The sequence below is a fragment of the Microcebus murinus genome, chromosome 11 (assembly GCF_040939455.1).
Source record: "Microcebus murinus isolate Inina chromosome 11, M.murinus_Inina_mat1.0, whole genome shotgun sequence".
Lineage (NCBI taxonomy): Eukaryota > Metazoa > Chordata > Mammalia > Primates > Cheirogaleidae > Microcebus > Microcebus murinus.
This window is the reverse complement of record NC_134114.1, coordinates 70,252,229-70,279,066: the sequence shown is the minus strand read 5'-3', so window position 1 is coordinate 70,279,066 and position 26,838 is coordinate 70,252,229. Positions and strand designations below refer to the sequence as shown.

Below are 26,838 nucleotides of genomic sequence, written 5' to 3'. Positions count from 1 at the left end.
CTAGAGTGCCATGGAGTCAGCCTAGCTCACAGCAACCTCAAACTCCTTAACTCAAGCAATCCTTCTGTTTCAGCCTCCCTGGTAGCTGGGACTATAGGCATGTGCCAACATGCCCAGCTAATTTTTTCTATATATATTTTTAGTTGGCCAATTACTTTCTTTCTATTTTTAGTAGAGATGGGGTCTCAGTCTTGCTTAGGCTGGTTTCGAACTCCTAACCTTGAGCTATCTGCCTGCCTCGGCCTCCCAGAATGCTAGGATTACAGGCATGAGCCACCACGCCTGGCCCTTCTCCTCCTTCTTGATTTCCAAAAACTTTTACTTCTCTCTGTGCTTAAGTGTGCCCATCAGTTAGTTCCAGATTATTAGAGTGTGCCTCTGGTTGTTTTCCCATTCTTGAGATATTTCACTTAGGATAATGGTCTCCAGTTCCATACAAATTGCTGGAAAAAACATTAATTCATTCCTTTTTAAGGTTGAGTAGTACTACTCCATGGTATAACTGTTGGTGGGACTGCAAATTAGTACAACCTCTATGGGAAACAGTATGGAGATTCCTCAAAGAAATAAATACAGACTTACCATTCAATGCAGCCATCCCACTACTGGGTATCTACCCAAAGGAAAAGATGTCATTTCATCAAAAAGACATCTCCAGCTTCTTTATTATGACCCTTTAGCTTAGCAGTCACTGTTAACTTTTCTTCTTTCTGAACTTAGGCAAAGGTGACTTTGCCTAATAACACCTCTTTGCTAAATATCAACCTATCACCAACCAGCCTGTTCGCTATATACCGGGCTCTAGTCTAATAAGTTATAAACAAATGGCAAGGAAATTTTACTTACTTAGAACCAAGTACAAGTTTTTCTTTCAGTTGGGGCTGTAGATTAGTCAGACACTATGACTGACATACATAGTGGGGTGTGCCCATTAGATGCCATGGATTTTCCCCATTCTGTGTGAGATTCAGTCTTTGAAGTCACTTGGGCAGTTGACGTCCAACTAATCATAGTGTTTCCTTGACAAGTGGACCCTTGGGCTTCATTCAACTTTGAATATCTCAGTGGCTTTTGGGTTCTATTTTTGAAAATTAGGTTTTAAAAAGCTTTGATGTCATTTAATGGAGATTTCACTGTGCAAATATTTTCAATGTCATAGAAAGTAGAGGGGATGACTAAGTAGAAACTAATAATGGCTAAGTAGAAATCCTCAACAATTAGGTCTTGATATCCTTGACAACATTGTTAGATTTTAAATTTTCCACTCTTAAAATTTATCAGGAAGCTTTAACTTCAAGTCAGTTTTGTTGATAGAAAAAAATTAGACCTACAATGAACATGGCCAATGTGTAGTCTACTGGGCACATCAATACTAAGAGCACTGAGGGAATCACTTAGAATCCAGCCGTACTCTTCCCTCCCCATACAATGCTACAACAACCCTACTTCCCATTGATAATAAGAATCAACCACTGCAGCTAACAGAGTAATCCCATTTTTTACCTGTACTGAAAATTTCATAAAGGCCAGGTGGCATTCTCAACATCTTATTTATCAGTGCCTTCATGTCTTCTGGTGGGAGCATTCTTCATTAGGTAAAAAGACCTCCTAAGTAGCAGAGCCCAGAGTCACTGAGACCCTCGTGCTGATTCTCATACATGTTTTCCAGGTGTTTCATCCTATAAGTAAGAAAATCCTGGAGATTCTTTGTATATAAACATACTGAAAGACTTGCTTTTACAACTGGCACAGGATCAAGCTAGGATATATATTGAAATTAATTGAGGGGCTATAGAAAAAAAAAATACTGATGCCTGTGTCCTATCTTCAGAGTTTCTGGAGGTCCAACTGGAGCCCTCATGGTTAAGAACAATGGTCTGTATAAAATGAGGGAGAGAAGGTTGGGCAGGAGAAAATTTAGCATTATTATGCATAGTAACTATATCAGTTTAAGCAAGCCAGAAATACCTTCTACAAAAAAGGTTAGGGTAGATGATGTGAGTGCTCTGGTCATTAATCCTCCCAAATGCCTCCTTTCATGTTGTCAGTATCCCATTCTTCCACAATTTTTTCTGACTTCCCCATAAGTGACCTGATAAGGTTGTAAATTTAACCTGTGTTGTAATTTATTAATACACCTTCAAAATTGAGTATTACTATAGAAACTCTCTAATCCTTAAACTGTGCCTAGAACTCTAATTTAAAATTTTGAGCTTTTTTCATTTTTCTATATCGAATATCTAGTTTTTCCAACATCATTTATTGAAGAGACTGTCCTTCCCCCATTGTGTGATCTGAGCACCTCTGTCAAAAATCAATTGACCATAAATACTAATATATAGGTTTATTTCTGGGATCTCTATCCTATTCCATTTTGTTCATGTGTCTGCTTTTATGCCAATACCATACTCTTTTGATTACTGTAGCTTTGTAATATATTTTGAAATCTGACAGTGTGATGCCTCCAGCTTTGTTCTTTTTGCTCAGAATGGCCTTGGCCATTCGGGGTTGTTTGTGCCTCCCAGTGAATTTTAGGATTTTTTTTCTATTTCTGTGAGGAATGTCATTGACATTTTGATAGGGATTGCATTGAATCTGTAGATCACTTGAGTAGAATGGACATTTTAACAACATTAATAATTCCAATTCATGAACACAGGATACCTTTCCCTTTTTGGGGTATCATCTTAAATTTCTTTCATCAATGTTTTTATCAGTGTACAGATCTTTCACTTCCTTGGCTAAATTTACTCCTAAGTACTTTTTTTTTTGATGCTATTGGAAATGGGATTGTTTTCTTAATTTCTTTTTCAGATAGTTTATTGTTAGCATATAGAACCACAACTAATTTTTGTAAGTTGACTTTATATCCTACAATTTTACTGAATTCCTTTATGAGTTCTAATAGTTTTTGGCAGAGTCCTTAGGATTTTATATATATAGGCTCATGTTGTCAGTAAACAGACAATTTCACTTATTCCTTTCCTATTTGGATGCCTTTTATTTCTTTTTCTTGTCTAATTGTTCTGGCTAGGACTTCTAGTACTATGTAGAATCAAAGTGGTCAGAGTGGGCATTCTTGTCTTGATCGTAGAGGAAAAGCCTTCAACTTTTCACCATTGAGTACAATGTTAGCTGTGGACTTGTTTTATATGGCCTTTATTATGTTGAGGAACATTTCTTATATACCTAATTTATTGAGTTTTTATCATGAAAAAATGTTGAATTTTGTCAAATGATTTTTATACAGTTGTTGAGATGATCATCATATGGGTTTTGGCCTTCATTCTGTTAATATGGTGAATCACATTTGTTGACCACCCCTTTAGATGCTTTTCTCATCCCTTATACAAGAATCAACTCAAAATGGATTAAAGACTTAAATGTAAGACCTATATCTGTAAAACCACCAGAAGAAAACATTGGGAAAAAGTTCTATGACATTGTTCTGGGAAGTGATTTTCTTGACAAGACCCCAAAAGCACAGGTGACAAAAGTAAAAATAGACAAATGAGATTACATCAAACTAAAAAGCTTCTGTACAACAAAGGAAACACTTAGCAGAGTGAATAGAAAACATACAGATTGGGAGAAAGTATTTGCAAATCATACATTAAGTAAGGGGCAGATATTCAAAATATACAAAGAAACATAACTACTCAATAATGTGAAAACAAATAAGTCTACTGAAAAATGGGCAAAGGACCTGAATAAACATTACTCAAAAAAAGATACAGATGGCCGACAGACATATGAAAACATGCTCAACATCTGTAATCATCAGGGAAATGCACATTAAAACCACCTTAAGATATCACCTCAAACCTGTTAGATTAGCTGTTATCAAAAAGATGGACGATAACAAGTGTTGGCAAGAATGTGAATAAAAGAGAATCCTTATATGCTGTTGGTGGTATTGTACATTATTCATAGTACAGCCATGTTGGAAAACAGTATGGAGGTTCCTCAAAGAACTAAAAGTAGAATTACCATACAAGTCAGCCATCTCACTTCTAGGTATATATCCAAAGGAATTGACACCTATATGCCAAAGAGAGTTCTGCACTTCCATGTTCATTGCAACATTATTCACAAAAGCCAAGATATGGAAACAACCAAAATGCTCATCAGTAGATGAATGGATTTAAAAATGTGAAATATATTTGCAATGGAATACTGTTTAGCCTTATCAAAAGAAAGAAATTCTATCATTTGCCACAACATAGTGGAACTTAGATGACATTATTCTAAGTGAAATAAGCCAGGCACAGAGAAACAAATACCATCTAAAAAAAAAGAACTCATAGGAGTGGGGAGTAGAATGGTGGTTACCAGAGGCTGGTGAGGGTCGGGTAGGGATAGACAGAGAAAAGGGAAACATTTGTTAAAGGGTACATAATTTCAGTTAGACAGAAGCAATTCATCCTGGTAATCTATTGCACAGCGTGGTGACTATAGTTAATGATGAATGTTTCAAAATAGCTAAAAGAAAAATTTTTAAATGTTTCTAACAAAAAATGATAAATATTTTAGGTAATAGGTATGTTAATTAGCCTGATTTGTTCCTACCACAATGCATGAATCACATTGTACACCATAAGTATATACAGTTATTGTTTGTCAATTAAAAATAAACTTAAAAAATAAAATTTTGACCTTTCATTCCTTTCTTTTTAAACTTTTAGGGCTATTAGAAATAGCTAGTCCTCCCCATTGCCTATACCCTTTATAATGTTCTATCACAGCAGTCACTTGGTCTGCCAAAATCTTGCCTAATTAAGGCTCTTCATTCCCAGGTGATTAAGTAGCTATTTCACAATCTCCTGACATTTTTCTCTAAGGTCTCATCCTCCTGTAAGGTTAATCAGATAATCCAGTTCAGATAACCACTTCCCTGAAAGTCTCTTGCCTGCACCCACTTCTACTATCAATCATTGATTTGAGGACAGCTCTTAATTGCAGAAAACAGAATCTACTCCAGATAATATAAACAGAAAGAACCAAAGGACCAGGCTTGATCACTGAAATACCATCTGGAAAAATGCCAACCACGTTATAGTGGCAATTTGTTTGCCACTACTGCCTGGAGTATGACAGTTATGATACTAGGAACTAGAGACTTAATTTCATCATAGCTTCCCTATAAGAATCAGATATGTCTTGTACCAAGCTCATCAGAAAATCAGATGTCCTTGAATACCACTTCTATTTCATAATGCTCACTTCTACCTCCACGTATCACATAACTATGTCTTCTTGGCAGAACCTACATTACATGGGACAATCCTAGCTACAAAGAAAACTGGGAAGTGTAGTTATTAGCTTTCCACCCTCTTTACCACACAGAAATGAAAGGTTGAAGGATGTGAAGTACACATTGAGTGACCCAATCTATATTTTCTGCAACAGATGCTCAACAGTAGAATACTAGAAAGTAGTAGTTAGGTTAAAACAACTAAAAAGAGAGATTAATTCCAGAGAGCACATGGTGTTCCTCTAATTTGTGTCTTGAATCCCTAAATGTTTATTTGATACAGCATTTGGAATCCAGAAATCTAGTCTTGAGAACCAGAGGTGGGAAAAGAATAGGCTAGCAGAGAAAAGAGAAGTTAACTTTTATTTGAGTTATATGAGAAACTTAATAAGGGAGTTAACATTTACACCTACAAAGAAGTTATTTTATGTTTTAAAATTTCATATTCTAGCAACTCTAATCAAAGCTCTCTGACATTTAAAATTCTGAGGTCATAAACCACATTGAAATAATAAGTGAGGAAAGTGGAGTTAGGCATAAAAGGCTCCTGGAATGCCCCATTGTCCTCCTCTCCCAAGTATTTGTTGACTGGGATTCCTCCATTAGAGGAACTAGAGACTAATTTTCTTTGCATTGCTGCTCTTTCTTTAATTGATCTCTGAAAATGCAAAAGCTCCTGGGAAGAGTTAAAAAATTAAGCTTTTCTCAATTATTAATGTCTTAGTTCATTCATTTAAAAATATGTACCAAACACCTACTTCTTGCCTGGAACTCTGCTAAGTGCCATCCCATCCTATATGTCAGGGATACTCCTGTGAACGAAACAAGCAGGGCCTCTGTCTTCCCAGAGCTTATAGCAGGAAGATGGGTAGTAAAAGCAACTGCACAGGTCATTAACTCCTTATAATTATGGTAAATGTTGAGAAAGGGCTAGTTCCTTGATTACAAAAGCAGAAGACCACTAGAGAAAACAACAGGCTGGCAGTGGCATTCAAGTTATTTAAAATTTCAGAGACAAGCAAATAACAAAGTTTGTTTATGTGTGTGCATAGCACTTCGGATACATCTTTCCTAATACATTGGGATGTTTGCAAACTTAATAAACATTTTTTTAAAAGATACTTTGCAGTAAAAATTATATTCACTTCTAGTATCTCTCCATAATCAGCCTGCTGATTTTCTTCTTGGAATCATTACAGTGAGCCTGAAGGGATACATCTCTCTAGATTCCCTTAAGTTCTTGATGTCCTTTTTGTTAGGTCTGGAGCAGAAAGAGACACATGAAGCCTCATGTGCAGAAAAATGCTGTTTATTTTGAGCATCTGGGTGCAGACGGGTGGAGGCGAAAAAGCGTCCATGAGAGAAACGGGGAGAGCCTTGGGGTTTATAGAGGGTTTTTCTGGGAGGAGTAAACAAATTATTTTCAAACAACCCAGAGGAGGCCAGGCGCGGTGGCTCATGCCTGTAATCCTAGCACTCTGGGAGGACGAGGCGGGCAGATTGCTTGAGGTCAGGAGTTCGAAACCAGCCTGAGCAAGAGTGAGACCCTGTCTCTACTATAAATAGAAAGAAATTAATTGGCCAACTAATATATATAGAAAATATTAGCCGGGCATGGTGGCGGATGCCTGTAGTCCCAGCTACTCAGGAGGCTGAGGCAGTAGGATCACTTGAGCCCAGGAGTTTGAGGTTGCTGTGAGGTAGGCTGACACCATGGCACTCTAGCCCAGGCAACAGAGTGAGAATCTGTCTTAAAAAAACAACAACAACAAAAAAAAACCCGGAGGGATAAAGAAAGTAAGTTCCCCTCTTGCGGTCTATTCCTTTATCTCCCTAAGGAACAATGGGGAGGGATAAGCATCCTCCTTATCAGGAGGGATGAGGAAAGTAAGTTCTCCTTTTGCATTTCATTCCCTTATCTCCCTAGGGGCCTGGCAAAGGTTACTGCCTAATACACCCCTAGGTTGGGGAGAGGGGTGGGTGTTATAGGAGGTTTAGCTGGAAGTTTGAGTAGGGTAAATTCTTTAAACCTAACACCTTTTTTATGGAGTTGGGAGTATTCTTGGAGCTTGACACAGTGGTAGCCTGGAACTTGCCCCTCCTCTCATTTCTGCTGTCCTCTACTGGCATTACCATCTTCCCAAGAGTTAAGCTCAAACTTCCAGGTGACTCCCCCATCCATTTCCCCTGCCTCCCACATCTTGGCCATCAGTTGGCAAAGTCATTTGATTGAATCTCCTCATTATCACTCAAATCCATCTTTTGTTTCTGTTACCACTGACCAGATCAGGCTCTTGTGACTTAAACTGAACTGTTATAAAAACCTATGAAATAATTTCTATGTCCACAGGATTTGTCTACTTTCATCCATCCTACAGAGAGAAAAGATCAGGTTTTGTTCATCTCTGACATCTAAACACTTATCCCAGAGCACGAAACGTGAAAGGCCATAAATGTTTGTAAAATGAGGCCTAGTTACATTGTTTCTGTCTTCAAAAGTCTGTGATGGTGGCCTGTTGCCCACAGGCTGAAGCTCTCCTCAGCCCCATGTCACTATACATTAGTTTTCCTTTCTGTCTTATTTATCATGTGACCTAGTGATGCACTTTTTGGTGGCTATTCACCACTGGGCTCTTGTTGGTTTTCCTGATGCTCTCTTCTTTCAAGTCTTCACTTGCCAAACCCTTCCCATATTTTCAGATCCTGCTCATTGTCATCTCCATAAGGCCCCCTCAGACTCTCCTCCTATAGTAATTGGTCTGCTTTCTTGCTACCCCAATGACTTAATATTATAGTCTGTCTTTTATTGTAATGAAAACCTGTTCCTCCTGAGTGCACAGGGTTTCGTTTTAAATAACTGCCAATTTTGATTAATTGGTAACAGCTGCCTGGAGCACTGTATTGAGAAGGAGTCTAAGGGTATACTCGGGTTCCTCATGGAACAAGGTGCCAATACATGAGCACAGAAGAGAGAGAACAAACCACCTGTAAATTAACCAACTTTGTTAGAGATCCACATGCATGTGTCTACTCAGCTAGATCATATGCTCTTAAAGACTTCTTTCTATCCTCATAGCCTCTGTCACAATTTGTTTTCAATTTGATTTTTAAACACTCTATTCCTTGATGGTGAAAGTTCACAACCTAAAGTGATACATATGACACTTGAAATAGAATGTGGTCATGCAAAGAAAGATAGATACAAAGTGCTAATGGAATGGTCCTTGAAGACTGGGTAGGAAGACCTGGAAAACAAGGAGGGAAGGCAGCCCTGGTAGAGAGCAAAGGATGAAGATAGGAGTTTTTGAAGTGTAAATCCTATCTAGGAAGGAAAAATGGTCTGGAATTTGTGAAAGAGAAGTCAAAGGTCAGTTTAGAATGCTAGGCTGGAGTTATTAATATACAATGGGATTAATATACAACAAGAGCTGTGAATGCCTCACTAAGTACAGAGTTACTCAAGTTTGCTGAAGCAAAATAGATAGTTTTGAACATAATCAGGATTGTACATCAGACTGAATAAACTCACAATGCCAAGTAGAGTCAACTCCAGAAAATGAAGATGATTTAGTAGCAGAAAAATCTATCAACCATAAATTCCATATGGTCTTATTAATAGATCCTCACAATCTATTGATAAAATTCAGCAGTCCTTTTTTTTTAAAAGCCCAAGTAAATTAAGAGTGTGTAAAAAGCCTAAGCTTGACAAACATCCTGTTAAATGGTGAAATACTAAAAGGCATGCAGATTAAAATCAAATGTAACTCAGAAATGCCCAGTATTTCCACTATTTTAAATAATCTTTGGAAGATAATGCAATAAGATAAAATAAACAATGTAGTATTAGAAAATAAGAGTCAAAGAGGCATTATAAGCAGACAATATTATTTTTATATACAGATAACCCAAAATGTGACTTGTAAAGGGACAGAAGGTAAAGTCACTATACAAAATAATATTTGTCCATTATAATAGAAATAACTTGATCAAACTGGTAATAGAAAAAAGTTTCATTTCAATATATACCATGGAAATGAAACCTGGGAAATACCCAAGAATAAATTTAGCTAGGTAGGGATAGGACCTATATGAAGAAAATAACATTTTATTGAACAGCATAAAACAGGACCTGAAAAAAATGGAAAATTATATTTACTTTAAAAAAGGATACTTAATATCATGACATTATAAATTCTTCCCAAATTAGCATAGAAATTCATTGTAGTTCAAATCAGAACTTAGTTTTTTTTTGTTTAATTTTTAGAAAGTAGTAATAGCTAACATTTATTGAATGCTCACTATATGCCAGGCACTATTTTTACATCTTATATGTGTTAATGCTCACAACCACACAAGGAGATAGTGTTATCAATATAGTCTCATGTCATAGATACGAAAACTAAAGCAAAGGTAGGTTGAGTAACTGTCCATGATCACACAACTAGTAAGTGGCGGAGTCAGGATTCAGACCTACGTGGTCTGGCTCAGCTAAACCAGCAAGCTATTTTGCCTTCACAAGGAAGAATACCAGTGCAATGATAATTAAGAAGCTTTTGAAAAACAAGGAAGAGGGGAGCTACATATTCTAACAAATACTGGAAATGACAATGACAAGTCATTGTCATCCAATGGAATGATTTTAACACAAATAGATTATAAGGACTTCAGAAACAGATCCAAGTATATATGGGAACTTAATGTATTACAGAGAGAAATGGCTTATTTAATAGGTAGTGTTACAGCTATTGGCTATCCATCTAGATAACAACTAAGGAAACAGATTTCTATTTCATATAAAACACTTAAAATATATTTCAGATGATGTAGAGATACATAAACATTAAAATTATAAATATATGTTTAATATAGGAGAGTATTTAGTCTCATGATGTGGTAGAACTTTTTTAGCCAAGATAAGAAATGCAGAAGTCATACAAGAAAAAAAAAAAGACAGCTTTAACTGCTTAGTAGTTTCCATGTTACCACGTACACCAGGGACAAAGATCAAAGAAGATAAACTGGAAGGAAATACTTGGGGTATGTTTGACAGAGGAACTTACATGCCATTTTTAAAAAGACAATGCAGTAGAAAAGTGAGCAAAAGATATAAATGAGAAATTTGTAGAAGAGGAAATGAATATAGCCAATAAATATAAGTCCAGTGAAGTTATGTCTTAACTAGATGTTAAATTCTAAAATGGCAGAAGTGAAAAATCTAGTATAGTTAAGATTATCTTTGGAAATTCCTTAACCTGCACATAAAATATAATATACATTTTAAAATATAAAACCAGGTACTTTATAAATTATGCATTCTAAACTTCAAGAAGCACTGAATAGAGTTAATAAAGACTATAAAAAATACAAATTTATGACCATTCAAAATTTTCTGCCTTTAAGATACCTACCAAAACCCTAGAGGAAGATGCAGGGTGGATGGAAAATTTCTCCTTTTTGTGGATTTTATTCCATTTTTTAGAAAGCATTAAACCTATCTAAGCTTAATAGTCATTAATAGATTTGCTTATTTGTAAACAATGTATACAAAAGAGTTTAATGAAAGGCTTGGAACATACCTGGAGCTCAACATAGTTTACTGGATCTGAATTTAAATCTTGCTTGTTAATTAGAACCACATACAACTTTTCTTTGAAAAGTTGTTTAGAAGATCTTGATTGGCTTCTTCTCTTTCCAAGTTGGTACCTTCTGTGTGACCCAGTGAACAGCTGTCACACTCTTGTCCTTTAGACTGGTTTCAAGACACTTTACCATATGTCTGGAAATATATGTTGTAGGAAGATAACATGTTTTAGCCACCAAACTTGAAAAAATTAGAACAATTAGTAACATCCTATGCTGACTAAAGTAGGCCCTCTCGTATACTTTTGATAGTACTATTTAAACCTTTTGGAAAATCTGTTGGAAAAGTTCATTCTGTAAGAGAATTAAAAGCATCAGTCCTTGTGTTGCAAACACTAACACCATTGCAAATGTTCATCAATAGGAAAATAATTGAAGAAATTATGCTATTCTCACACTGGGAAAAAAAATCTGCCTTGGAAAAAATTTGTTTACCAGGGATGGGGGCAGTGAAGGAAAAAGAGAGATGTTGGTTAAAGGGTACAAACTTTCAATTATAAGATCAAGAAGTTCAGGAAATCCAATATACAGCATGGTGACTATAGTTAACAAAACTGAATCATATACCTGAAATTTGCTTAAATATCTTCATCACAAAATAAAACAAAAATAGGTAACTAGGTGAGGTGCGAGGGGCATGTGTTAATTAACTTGATCATGGTAATCATTTCACAGAATATATATATGTCAAATCATCATGTTGTACACCATAAAATCATACAATTTTATTTGTTAGGTATACCACAATAAAGTTGGGAACTTTTAGAGTGAGAGAGATCTATATGTATTGATTTTAAAAGTACTCATGATGTTTTCCTATATATTGTTAATAAAAGAAAAAATATAATACTATCTTTGTTAAAAACTAATAAAAACTGAAAACCCAACCACAGAAAAACAAACCTATATGTATGTGTGTGTTTGCATAAAACTTTCACAAGTGTGGGAGGATATACCCCAAGTTGTTTTAATTGGCAATCACAGGGAGGAGTGATTGGATAGATAAGGGAAGAGCAAGACAATCATTTTACTTTTTACTCCTCTGTTGTTTGAAGGCCTGATTTAAATTAGTGACAATAGGATTTTTTTTTTAAGGCAATGGGAGATGTAACACAGAAATAGAGTGGTTGGGAGTTGGCAACTATTTGGATGTGGGTGGGTTTCAAATGAAGAAGCCAAAGATGGCTCAGCGATTTCTAGCCTGAGTGAGGAATTGTGCTATGATTTAGAGAAACAAAGATCTCATGAGGAGGTGAAGGCAATTCTTTTTCATTGTTACCAGAGGAAAGGTGATGAGTTCAGGTAGTCAATCAGAGCTGTGCTGCTGCTGCTTGTTTTAAATAATAATTATTCCAACAGGAAAGCTCATCATGGTCTTAAAATCTCAAAAAAAAAAAAAAAAAAACCAAATATGTTACTTTTATTAAAGAGTGAATTTATGATATGTGAATTATATCTTAATAAAGGTTTTTTAATGCTGCTATATAGTTGCATTTATGTGAATTATAGAACTAAAAAAATCAGACTATAGTCTATTATTTTATCTTTTCCATGCATATTCCAAAACAAAAAATTTTTTTGAATCAGAAAAAAAATAATAAGAATTTAAAATAATGTCAAACAGGCCGGGCGCAGTGGCTCACACCTGTAATCCTAGCACTCTGGGAGGCTGAGGTGGGCAGATTGCTCAAGGTCAAGAGTTCGAAACCAGCCTGAGCAAGAACAAGACCCCGACTCTAGTATAAATAGAAAGAAATTAATTGGCCTACTAATATATATAGAAAAAAATTAGCCAGGTGTGGTGGCACATGCCTGTAGACCCAGCTACTCAGGAGGCTGAGGCAGAAGGATTGCTTGAGCCCAGGAATTTGAGGTTGCTGTGAGCTAGGCTGATGCCACTGCACATACTCTAACCTGGGCAACAAAGTGAGACACTGTCTCAAAAATAAATAAATAAATAAAAAAGTAAAATAAAATAATCTCAAACATGTAAAGAAAAGTAAGCTCTCTTATTGTATACAAAGTGGCAGAGACTATAAAATATGACATACAATTTTTATTGTATGTTTCTTTTGTGTTGTTTTAATATAATTATTCCTCTTGCAAGTGTATTGGTAACTCAATGCCTCATAAATTATTAAGACTATATAGTTGCTAAAAATACTCTTTAGAAGTAACCTTGCAAAGATTTTTAGATCCAGAAATAGCTTGTGTCCTTATATTCCATAGAAAGCAGCATTGGAAATTTGGCCCCATTGAGAATTTATTTCTTGCAAATACTTCAAAATGCTGAGTGAATTTATTTCTGTATAATTATATCGTATTTTATGTTGGAGCTGAAATAGAAGTATGTAATTCATCACTATGAAATTTTTTACATAGATAAATGAGTCAACAAAGTCACCTGAATAAATCATTTTAATTTTTAGTTATGTGAAAATCAACTGCTCTTGCACACATTTATTCTCTATTCATCAGTGATTATATTTTCATGTCAGATGCTATTCCTATGTTAATCCTTCTCGGTTGAATTGTGTGGAGCCTTTCATAGCAAATGTTTTTTACATTCCATTTGTTATTCCTAATCTGAGTTAAAACAGGACATTTCTATAACTGTCATGTTCCTATGTTGACCCTAAAGAATTTCATACATTTCAAAACCTTCAGAGAATTGGGTGATTATGACATTGTGTATAGTCACAATGATTTATTTTAGTGTCTAATTCTCATAATTTGGGTTATTCTACACATGGTTCCCCTAGTAGAAAAAATAGAACAGAGATAATAAACTTAATATTTTGTATATTTCTTGTTTTCCAGAAAATAAATACTGCTGGGACCAGTAATGCAGATGTCCCTTTGGCTGATCCCGGAATGTACCAATTGGACATTACATTAAGAAGGGGTCAAAGTTTAGCTGCCCGTGATCGAGGAGGTAAGAACTTAACAGTATCACCTGGAACCTATTTTTTGTGTGTTTGTGACCAACTTGTTTTCCTTATGATTGCTTACGTTAAAAAAATTAACTACAATACTATAAATTATAGACATTTAGATTCAAAGACAATTTGACACGTTATTTGACTCTTCTAACCATTGAGGAAGAGGTTTTGAAGCAAGCTGGGTGGATTGAACAGGTCTTTGTAGGCCATGATGAAGGACAAGACAAGACAAATACTCTTTTAGTTCATGGATTCCAAATCCCAAGGCAGTCTCCCGATGAATGAGGCTAGACCAAAGAAGGGATTCCTTGTTCCTGAAAAAGAAAATTATTGGGATTTTAAGGCAGATCATGCCTGGGAGCCATGTGGAGGTGGGAGAAAGATGAATGTACAAAACACAGTTGTATAACTGTTAGTAGAAATTTCACTCTTGTCATATATTACATTGATGACATCTACTGCCCAGCAAACCAAAATGTCTTAGCCCCCTATGTCCCATATCGCCCTTGCACAGGGTAGTGGAAAGGGAAAACTCATTTCCAACACCACCACCATCACTAGAATGTGTTTGGACTTTGCTCCTCCAGAATCCTTCTTCATGCCTAATAGGCACTGACATGGGCTGAGCAGTCACAGCTGGCCATCGTTCTTCTATTTTCATTCCTGTTTTCCAGAACAACAACCAGATGCTTCTTGAAATGCTACTACATTTTCCTGAAGCATCAATATATATTATGTCTGATGAGTTTTATTATCTCTGCTTCAGGCCTCCCGATGAATTAGAAAGGGCATGATATTGGGGAATCTGACACACATAAGTTCAAAGCCAATCTCCATACTTTGTTAGCTGTGTGACTTCGAATGAGATACGCAGTTTCTCTGCTGCAATTGTAGGGTTCCAGATTTAGCAAATAAAAATACACGATGCCTAGTTAAATTTGAATTTCAGGTAAAAAATGCATTATCTTTTATATATTTGTATGAATATGTCTCACATAATATTTGGAACATACTTATACTAAAATGTTTTATTTGTCTGAAACTTGATGGCATTTTATCTAGCAGCCCTATGCAATTATGATGTGTAGTTATTAGTGTAAAAATGCCATTTATGTTTTAATTAGGTTGTGCTTTTCAGAACCTGCATCATTTGACAGAGATGTCTATATTATCACCTATCAGGTTTTGAATGTAGTGTTTTGATGTGGTTTTTCATGTTGTTTTAAAAAAGAGCAATCTGTGTATATATGTCTGGTAATAGCAATTCCCTACAATTGTATTTCTTGAAATTTGGATCATGGAGGATTTAGTAGTTTCCTAGAACTGCCTTAACAAATTCAAGTTTCCTAGAACTGCCTTAACAAATTGAAAATACAGAAGTTTAAAACAATGGAAATTTATTCTCTCAGTTCTCGAAGACAGGAGTGCAAAAATCAAGGTGTGGCCAGGCAACAGTCCCTCCAAATGCTCTTGGAGAGAATTCTTCTTGCTACTTCCAGGTCTGGTGGCTCCAGACATTCTTTGGTTTTTGGATGTCTCGCTCTAATCTCTGTCTCCATCTTCATGTGTCCTTCCCTTCTATGTCTCTGTACCTTATATCTCCCTTTTCTTTCTCCTTTAAGGACACCAGACTCTAAATCCAGGATGATCTCATCCCAAGATCCTTAACTTAATTACATATGCAAAGACCCTATTTTCAAATAAGATCATATTCACGAGGACTAGGGGATGAGACTTGGACCTATCTTTTGGGGGAACACAAGTTAATCCACTACAGGGGACAAGTCCTTCTCTTCATGTACTAGGAAAAAATTTAAATAATCAAAAAAAGTGATCTGTATGAACTTGTTGATTGTGCTTCTATTTATAACAGTGTTAGAAATCCATGTGTTGACTAGAGTTAGAGAATCTCAATCACTCCACTCTGAGACTCTTCAGGTCTGCTCTGTGAGTCTGATGTATCAACACTAAAGAAAAGTTTCCAAGTGTTCTGAGAATGCTGTTTTGGGGGTGGAATAAGCATTATAGAAGCCTGGCAGTTGGGAAAGGATTTAGAAGTTTGCCCCCATATAAGCTTCACTTTTCTCACAATACAGGGTAGACTCACTAATTGAGAACTTATACCAGATATAAGGCAGCCAAATCTGAGAAAATAAGTTTGAGAACATTTTTTTTAAATAAATTATATTTGATACTCCTGAAATATATTCTATATTCTAAGTGTAAACAAAGCCTTTTTGAAGTTAGAACGCCTGTTTTATCATTAGCTGAAATTTAGGAAAGCTCTTAGAGAGTTATTCTCTGAGTGGATAAAGCATAGTAATGTTTCTAGTGTGTAGAATGTATCAGGTTTAATGCTTGGTATTTATTTACATATAGTTCCTCTAATCTTAGCAAATTGGTTTTAGGAGCAGCTACCACCTCAGCACATGTGCTTATGGTTTTCTGTTCAGGCTCTTCTTTGTTTTTGATCCTTGGGAATTTTCTGTATGACAGAAGATCTGTATATCCCAGTTTTCCTAGAGGAAGTTCTGTTTTTTACCGAATGACTGGCATAATTGTTAATAGCACCCCATTTCACTCTCAAAAGGGTCCCAGTTTCAGAGACATAAAATATACTAATGCTTCTGGAACAAATCTTAATCCCATTAAAGTTCATAAGAAAATTAAGCATTATGAATGTTCCTTTTTTCTCAGCAGGAGAATGCAACTTGTATCATCAAAGAAAGATTTGTCTCTGAGCAGATTTGAGACATTTTTCTTGGCAGTCCTTTAGATTTACATAGCGTTTAATGAGCTATCTTGATCAAGAAAAGGCCTATCATGTTGCTTTTTTTATACCAAGATCATGAATTGAACATGTTGCTAGTCAATCACTTTTTGCATTTCTTACATTGGGTGGGAATCAGGTCTAGGCATGTTTTATCAGTACAGACACAATCATTTACATATATGTTCATGTTATTCTTTAACCAGAGTCCTACCACTGGGAAAATTTTTAAAAATAATTTATAGTGACTTCGTTCTAATGATAGCTATTTCATATAATCTATGATGTTAAACTTCTAATATATCTACATATATATGTAGGTATATATATAATACATATATAGCAGATCCTCAAATAATGAAACATTTCATTATAACATTGACATGACAAAAAAATAGGACCAAAAAAAATGACACACAAAAAAAAATCGATTCCTAGCTGGCTGGGGCCACTGTCTGTATGGAGTTTTCATGTTCTCTGCTTGGCAGTGTGGGTTTCCCCAGTTACTCCAGTTTCCTTCTGAATCCCAAAGCTGTGTCCATTAGGTGCATTAGTGTGTCCATGTGTCCCAGTGTGAGTGAGTGTGGGTGTGTGTAACTACACTCTGCCTTGGCATGGCGTCCTATCCAGGGCTGATTCCTGCCCTGCATACTGAACTGGAATAATTGGGTAAATAATTTTCTTGCTTGTTTTTATTAGTCTTTCTTATATGTATGTATACCTCACATTTACTTCAGTGTTTAATATTAGATGCATTTGAGTCTTTATTTAGAAGTTTGGTGATATTTTTGTAACAAGAAATATGCCATGGAACTTAACTGTTATCTATATTGACTAGCCTATGGTAAAATTGGTTTCATTATACATCATTTCTAAGAACTTATCAACAACTTTAAGTGAGGACTTATTCTATTCTATTTTTTTTTATTGTTTTATTTTCATAGATGCAAAAAATATCACTCATGGACACACAGACTTTCTTATTGCATGTTAATAAAACTAGAACCATACAATTACAGTCATGCATTGCTTAACAGCAGGGATATGTTCTGAGAAATGGGTTGTCAGGTGTATACTTTATATTATGTACTATACGTAATTGAATTTGCTATGCTTTTATATGACTGACAGCATAGTAGGTTTGTTTACACCAGCATCACCACAAACACATGAGTACTGCAGTGCATGATGACGTTAGGAAGGCTATGACATCACTAGGCAATAGGAATTTCTCAGCTCCATTGTAATCTTATGGGATCACCTTCTTATATGCAGCCCATCCTTGACCAAAACATCATTATGTGGTGCATGACTGTACTAAACCCTGCGAATGAACTTCTACCTGTAGATTTTGTCAGTGACTCTAAGACTGCACCGTTGTCCCAGAAAGCTTTTTATACTGGTCTTAATCCTTTATGTATTCTGAGCCAGAGCAAAGGGCCCAGTGGCTCTTCCCCAGGCTTTATCTGCAGCACTATGTATGTGAGGGTACTCCTTTCTTCAAGATTTTCAAGGTTTACCAGGAGGTGACATCCGTAACCAAATGCAAATCTGATTAAGCCATAGAGCAGGTATGACACCAATTTCCTAAAGAGACTCTGAGAACAAATGTTTCCACATATGAAATGTAGTCATATCATACCTAAGTAATATTACTTTTAAAGGTTTTATTTCTTCCATCATTATGGTTATAAATTTGCTTTATTTAATTATATTGAGGTAGAAAGGAGGATCAATTTTTATTGCATTTTTGCAAATAACTGCAATGCCATGAAAAATGAAAGGACCCATGAAAGGTACTATATATAACATCTGATACTGTTCTCAGTTTATAGACAAGGTCATTCAATATACATCACGTTTTCTTCATCATCTGCATAGACTTTGCCATGGCATTTTTTGAAATAAGATTTGATTATTCATAGATGAATTTAATTTAGAATAAGTATAATGTAATTCAGCACCTGTTAACAAAGGATGGTTTTATGCTTAACCCATTTTAAAAGTGCACCTCTGAGTTCCGTTCATTAAAGCTATTGTCCTTAAATTCACCTGAGGTTAATTAGCTTGTATTCATGGTTTTTCATATTAAAACTCCTTCAAGGATATGTTTCTTCATAAAGTAAGCACAAAGGAAATTTATATGTTCCTGAATTTTTATATATTTTGCCTAAATTCCTGAGAAGAAATAGTCTCAGGAATTTAGTTACCTATTGTCCAAACTTGGATAATATAAAGTATACAAAATTATTCTTTCCATAAATTTTGCAAGGTCAATTGGCACGGCACATTCATTAAGCATGGGTTCACATTTTTGGTATAACTATATGATATTGCCAAACTTATATAAGATTATGGGCCCATTGATGAAGATTATTTTAAAAGAGGATATTAATTCTAGTTGGCACTGCTTTAATCTTCTAAATTTGGGGTTAGAGAGAGCAAAAAGAAATAAAAGAGGTTTATCATGTGATTATCATAAAATAAACCATTAAAATGATACCAACAATATTCTAAAACAAATAACTACAGTTAGACATGTCTCTTTCATGAGGTCCTATTTTTCTGCTGATCTTAGGTTAGCAGTCTACTTTCACAAAGTCATCAGCCTTTGGACTAAAATTGTTCTGGAAATCCTGATTTTTAAGTCCTCTTGCATAGTCAATCAGCTGCTTACTCATGATGACAATCTCAGTTTACATCTCAAAACCCGCACCTATAAGTTTATTCTTTGTTGCCTTGTTAGTCTTTTTCATCAAGGTCTGAGACCGACTTTCTTTGTAACTTTTCCATAAGACACAATCTCTGGTTGGCAGCTAATTGTGGGAACCTTTAGGCCAGCAGAAGAGGAGAACAGAGGCCACCTGTTGATGAAAGACTGAATGCTTCTGGGTAATTTATTACAGAAAACAATGATATCAGCAGAAGCAGCATCGAATCTCCTCTTGGAAGTGACTATGTAAGCAAATGCACATACCTAAAACTTCGGTGACGATTATTTTGAGGGGAAAAAGGTACTATGGACAGTGAAGTCACTGGCAAATCTCTAAAGCCTTACAATAAATATAGTAGAGGTGCACCAAAATTATCTTCAATTGACAAAAGAATTTTAAAACTACAAATCTTCCTAGAAGTAAATTTCATGACAGCCATTGTGTCATCCCTGTGTGTGAGTGAATATGAGCATACTTCCACTGACCCTAATAGGGCATATGACAACATCTCAAAGGAATAACACTTTACCTATACTAAACCAATCTCGGGAAGTTGAGCATTTCATTTAGTAGTTTTTTTCATATTCAAAAAGCAGTATTCCACATCCACTATGGCTCTTAGGTTCAACTAAATATCAGACTGACAAGCCCCACCTGACACCAGTCTACCCAAGAGGCTGTAGGACAGGGACCAAGACAGCATCAGATATCCCTCACTCCAGTCCAGGCAGCAGCCCCACGGCCATCTGGGAGTTATCTTTCTTGGCTGTAAAAGACAAGAAAAGATGAGATCCACACTGAGCAGGCATGGGAGCCACTCTGGTATAAAGGCCTCATTTCTCACAGGAGCCAGTATCTCTTGTAACTACTTCATAGACATAGTTTCCAGGTGCATGCCCAGTTACAACAATCATTACTACTCAGGGAAGCCCAAAGATATGGTTTCCTATCAGGTGTATCTACCTGTGCCAGTCCAGATGACATTTACCAACCAGGGGGTCATTTTCACCATATGTTGTGAGAGGATCAAAGACCTCTGGTCCCCAAAAGGTTCACCAAACTGTAGGAAGCAAAGGCCCCTTTCCCCATAAAGGTTTGCTGAAAAATCACTAACATGAAGCAGATTGACTAATAGGAGAAAAAAGATGCAGATTTATTCAGCATGTATACATGGAAACCCTCAGAGTGAAGATTCAACTCATCAATGAGGTACAGAGGTTTTTAAAGAATGGGGGATTCCAAGCAGAAAAACAGATTTGGGGGAGGAAGAGAGAAAGAAGTCTGACTAGTTGTCAAAGGTGGTCTTGTTATGTAAATGAAACCTTAGAGGTAGCAGCCCTCAGAGAAAATAGATGATAAATGTTTCTTTTCAGACCTTAAAGGTATCAGACTCCTGGTTATTTTTTCCTATATCAGGTAAGCCTAGACCTGGCTGTATGAATGCAGATTCTCCACAAGTGTAAATTCTCACCCTACCGCCGCCCCCTCTCCCTTGTTACTTCTATCTAGTGAGATAGAATACTTCTAGTATTGCCCTGTTACTTCTATCTGTGAGACTCATGGCAGCCATTTCAAAATATGTCAAAGAAATATATTTCAGAGTAAAATATTTCTGATTTCCTTCAGTTACTTAGCAACAGAGTTGTTATATTATCTAATCAGGCTACCAGGGAAGTAGAGAGTTAACCAAAGGTCCTATTCTCATTAAGAAGCAGGAAATACTGGAGCAAGTGTTGAGAAGATTAAGGCAATCTGGAGCACTCCAATGGTGCCTGGTTGCGGTATGCAGTCCCTCCTTGCACTGGAGTGCCACGGGAAAGTTTTCAAGATGAAAGGGCAAGGCTTTAGTGCCACCTAACAGCTGTTCAGAAAGCACCAAAGTTGGTTTGTATATAAAAACACTCTGTCACTTTCATTAGCCCAAATTTATAGCCTGTCCTTGGATAACAGCAAAATCAAAGAGAATTTTCAGACAAGTACACAAATGCTCAGGCCAAGAAAGAGCTACAACGTTGGCTGTGTTATTGACCAAGGTTACAGTACTTTATAGCAATCATAATTGCAGTAAAACAGCAAGTAGTTTAGTGATTTTAGGTTGTCTAGACATGACTAACCCTTATTATTCTTTCTACTGCTTATTTTTTTAAAGAAGCAACCATAGTCATAAAATACCCCAAATCAGCATAAGATGCTCAAAATCAAAAGAAAAGTAGATCCTTTTGAGAGGATATGTTCTGTTTGAGTGAGACAAAATCTTCTTTCATCTGTGTAGAGAACAATTGCCTGGTCTTGAGAACAAACTCTATACTAAATGACCATGTTTTTTTCTGATGAACTGTCAATCCTTTATTATATATAAGCTTCTTTTAAAAATAATTTTAAATTATCTTAATATGTGTATATTTTAAACACATACATGTATATAAAATAATGATAAATTTTAGATTAGATATAACTAATTTTAAGAAGATGACACTTCCATTTTTATCCTTGCATTGATTTTATCCTTGTAATTTGAATGCTATTTATATTATAAACACATTTTACATATTGACAAAATACATCATAAATGAAAACTACTCAAGGAACTCTAATGTAACCTATGGACTTTGGGTGATAGTGATGTATCAGTGAAGGTTCATTGATTTTAACAAAGGTACCATTCTGATGAGAGATGTTGATAGGTGGTGTAGGGGCAGAAAGGGGTGATCCCTTTACTTCCCATTATAAATAGTGTCAATACCCCCAAAACAAAAAACACGTTGACAAAAAGCATAACAAATTTAGTACACACATATGCACAAGAGTTGTACAAAATATGAACTCAAAGAGGGGCCAAGTAGCTGAGTTTTAAATGCCCTCTTCCTAGGGGAGAGGGAAATGGGAGAATGAATAGGCCCAATGCTCAGGCAGTGGTTTAGTAAATGACTCTCTTTGGAAGTTGCCCAAGGAACTACTCAGGAACAATGGTTGTCCTATGCCAATAAAGTCTCCCAGGTAATCTCTCAGAGCTGCCCTCAGAAGACTAGATGAGAAGGCTGGGCATGGTGGTGACTCCTTGTCTCCTAACTTTTCCATGATTTATCTTCCCTGGTTGTTTGAAGAGATTCCTAAGGACGATTCCTAAAGAGTGGGTTTAAGAAAATCAAATTTCTTTAGGAAGAAGTTTTTCTCTATCAGATAAAGGAATTCTAGAGAGAGCCCCTCCCAGCATTTGGGAGGTGAGGGTGGGAGAAAAAAAGACAAGGTGAGAAGAATCTTGATTCTGAGGCAGATTCTGAGGCTTCTTGATGTTGACAGTGGGGAGGCTATGCACGTGTGGGGGCAGAAGGTATATGGAACTTTCTGTACGTCCTGCTCAATTTTGCTGCAAACATAAAACTGCTGTAAAAAATAAACTAAACTCTATGGTGATCGAGTGCATTTGCTCATCACCACTTTGGTTTAAGTTTCAAATAACAAACATTGCACACTGATTACCTCAAATCTCAAAGGTAATTATGGATCATGGATTTGCAATTTGTATTGACCTTACAAAGCAGTACAACCATGGTTGATATTAAAACTCATCAGAGAAATGTATAGTCAGCCCTCTGTATCTGTGGATTCTGCATCTATGGATTCAACCAACTGTGGATCAAAAATATTTGGAAACAAAAAATGGTTTGTGGTTCTGTACTGAACATGTACAGACATTTTTTTCTTGCTATTATACTCTAAACCAGGGGTCCTCAAACTTTTTAAACACGGGGCCAGTTCACTGTCCCTCAGACCATTAGAGGGCCGTTGGAGAGTGCAGCACACATTCCACACATGTGCACTGTGGGCCTGGGACGAGTCGGCTGCTAAGCAGGACAGGCAGAGGTGGCAAAAACACCCGGCAGGCCGGATAAATGTCCTCGGCAGGCCACATGTGGCCCGAGGGCCGTAATTTGAGGACACCTGCTAAACAATACTGTATAACAACTACTTACATAGCAATTACATTGTATTAGGTATTGCAAGTAATCTAGAGATGATTTAAAATATGTGAGAGGATGTGCTTAGGTTGTATGTAAGTACTATACCATTTTATATCAGAGACTTGAGCATACACATATTTTGATACCCAAGAGGGGTCCTAGAACCAATCCCCAGGGACACCAAGGGACAGCTGTAGAACCCTAGAGTTCTATTCAAGGAATCCAAATGGAATAGCACTCAGCATTGCCTGAAGTTTAAAACAACCATACTTATAGAAATAAAGGTACTACTTTTGACCTAAAAGGAAGAGGCTAAGGCACAAAATATGATTTAAAGAGTTTACTTGAGCCAAAGTGAGGACAGCAGCCCCAAAGACTCAGACCCAAGTCACCCTGGATATGAGCTGCATTAGGCCTTTGTTACAAGCAAGTTTTAAAAGGCAAACAAGCGGAATAAGGAGGGGCCATTACAAAGTTGTTTGTCAGGACTTCTTGTTGGTCTACAGAAATAACATTGATTAGTGATTAGGTATACATTTTTAAGCTGTAGGATGTGGGTTATATTATCTGGTGTGGCATTATTGGTTCATTTATAGCTACTTGTGGCAATAGCAAGCAGTTTCAAGAGTGGAATACATAGCTCAAAGAGGGGAGTAGGATGTGATTGCTGTCTCATTTTGATGTCTCCTTGGGCCTGATAATTTAAAAGGACTTGTATTCCTCAGACAAGTATTTTTTTTTCTTACTACTTATTTGAATTCAATTTAGCTCCACTCATGTTTACACCTACACAATCTTTAATTTTTGGTATAATTAGTATAATTTTCAGTGTAATCACTTACATGTTCTGTAAGACAAGTATAAAAATTTTCCAGTTAATTAGGCCTTCCATCAGAAAATAAATCTGATTTGCATGAAGTAAATGTTTGCATTATATCCCATTCAATCATTGGGCAGAGAAAACATTTAGCTATCTGTTAAGCCAATTTAACAACTCAAATTATTCAAGTATTTTCTGTGATCAGGAATATTAAGGTTACCTAATAAAGAGAACCAAGAGAATATAATTACTTAATATGTATTTACCAAGTAATAGTAATATCTTTAAATCTTTTTAAAATTCTTAATTTTTAATTATTATGGGTTTCATCTTTAAATCTTGATTTAAAGTCTTGAGACAAAAACGTTTCTTAAAGGCAGAGTGTTAACCTATCTTTTGTTTTTCATCTTATCTTAGTAAACAAGACACCTACTAACTAAAACTCTACCATTTCCTTCTGAACATTTTTTGTTGTTGTTTGTTTATGCAGGGAAGGGGAGACTTTGGAACAACTTATTATAAATATATATGCAACTATTATCTCAAAGCTAATGAAGACATGAGCTCTATTCAATGTGAGAGAAAATACAATCTTTACTGATTTTCTTCTAGAGGCAGGCAAAGGTACCTCATTGTGACATTGTTTAGGGGTAGCTCTTTTGCTCCAGGGAAGAAAGTCATTTTGCTCAATTATTTGTTATGTCTTTTTTAAATTAGAACTATCTTCAGTTCACTCCGCAGGGAGAGATATCCCTTTCTCTTCAAGATCTAGTGAAATTAGCAGATTCTTTTTTCTCTTTTCATTTTTAAAATGGACTTACTCATGTAAGATGCTCTTGCAACATGCACAGTCACCCTTAATTTTTAAAACAACTCTAAGAAAGGGGGAAGTTGTAGACAATAAAGCAGTGATTCTCAAAGTTTGGTACTCATGCCAGCTTTAGCAGCATCAGAATCACTTGGAACTTGCAAATTCTTGGGCCTCATTCCAGACCTGCCGAATCATAAACTCTGAGAATGGGACCCATCAATTTGTGTTTTAAGAAGCCTACGTGATTCTGATTAATGCGTGCTAAAGTTTGAGAACTACTGATATAAATGACATCTCAAAAAAAAAAAAAAAAAGAAAAAAGAAAACTCACTGCCCTCTCCCCCAAATATAGACACACTACAAATAATCACTTGCAGTCACAGGTAGACAAGCAGACAACCACCACACCAATTACTATAATATTTTAACTCATAGGTAAATAAAACTATGGGCACAACTCATATGTAAAGAGATCTTCCTAGGGAAAACCAGAAGTCCAGCCAAAAGACCCGTGAAAGATAATTTACCAGCATAAGCTTTTGTTTCTAAGAGTTTTGACCACTCTTCAGTAACACAGTAGACAGCCACATGGAATTCCTAAAATACAAAACACAGACTGCAGAATTACTCAGATCTAGGACACTTTCTAGAAACTTGTGAAACCATTCTGGGCTTCCCTTCCTGGAGCACCTGATGTCATTTGAAACCAAATGTCCCTCCTCTCTCGCTCAGGCCTTCAGGCCCATTTCACTTCTCTAAGGCCTGGAGTTGGATGACAAAATGTTGTAAACTACAAAACAGGAGCCCTTTCAAATGGCCATTAGACTTTGATATGAGGGAGCTCTGAACTTGAGCTTGAATTGCCATGCCTTTGAAAAGTCTAGTAGTTAGCTGGTCATAGATGCTCTTAAAAGAAGGATTCTTGAGTGTTCTTGTGTTGTTCCTTGATCCAAGGCTGACATCTCCTTGGCTTTGATGTTCCCTATGAAGCAGACAATCTTTGTGGGTCCTCCCACAATTGTGGGAGGGAATGGGGTACAACATTTTAGTCTGTTTAGTGATGAACATGTGTCTGTGTCAGAAATTTACGGCAATCTCTTTTGCAAGTGAAAAGGCCCTCTGTAGGCCAACTTAAAAATTCACTCCCATGAACATTTTATTGATAAGTTTTTATTACCTATATTTGTTTACTTTATCCTAAAAGCAAGCAGGAGGTTTCTAGGTCAATGATCAGACATTATTATTTACAGCATTGGTTACTCATCTCCACTCTCCCCCATGGGGAGATGCAATGAGAGCAGATGGCAGCTGCACACACAGCAGGTCATACTGCCCAAGGGGACCTCATATTATTCTATTTCTATAAGAATTGCTATATGGATAGAGGCCCTTACTCCTCTCTTGACATAAGAGAGACAAAAGACCTTATCTTTCTAATGCAAACAAATCATGGGTTGGGTTTGGGGGAAGGGCAGATCTCTAGGTCTTTACAACTTTGTGAAATGTGAAGTCATGGCTCTAGGACTACCAGTCTTAGGGGATGAGGGAAAAATGGTTCTAGAGAAAAAAGAGAAGTTGTCTGTTGTTATTGTTTTACATTTCTGTATAGCATAGATTTTTGTCTCTTGTGAGCATATATAGATGCTCTACAATTATGGTCTGAAATGAAATTCCCTTCATAGTTGAAGCATGACCAATCTGTCATTCCCAACCATCTTTTTAAAATGTAGACTGCTGATTTGTTTAGAATTTTAAAGGATGACAGTTTTATACAAAAATGTGCTCAGAGGCAATGACTACAATAATTGCATATTTAGATTTTCCTAAATTTTCTAGCGTGACCTATTAAAAAAAGTTAGAGAATAATTCCTACTTAAATTGAGAAAACAATGAACAAAGCTTTGTTCTTCTTTATTAAAGAAAAT

The 26,838-nt window shown here is 36.2% G+C and overlaps 1 protein-coding gene across 8 annotated transcripts in view; it reads left to right on the top strand.

Moving 5' to 3' along the window:
• Window positions 1–26,838, top strand: part of MCTP1 (multiple C2 and transmembrane domain containing 1) — a 496,961-nt gene that overhangs the window by 203,536 nt on the left and 266,587 nt on the right. For all 8 annotated transcript variants that reach the window (XM_076008188.1, XM_020290177.2, XM_076008190.1 and 5 more), the window contains exon 2: window positions 13,715–13,829. In XM_076008188.1, coding sequence (XP_075864303.1) covers window positions 13,715–13,829 — 115 coding nt within the window. The remainder of the gene's footprint in view (window positions 1–13,714; window positions 13,830–26,838) is intronic.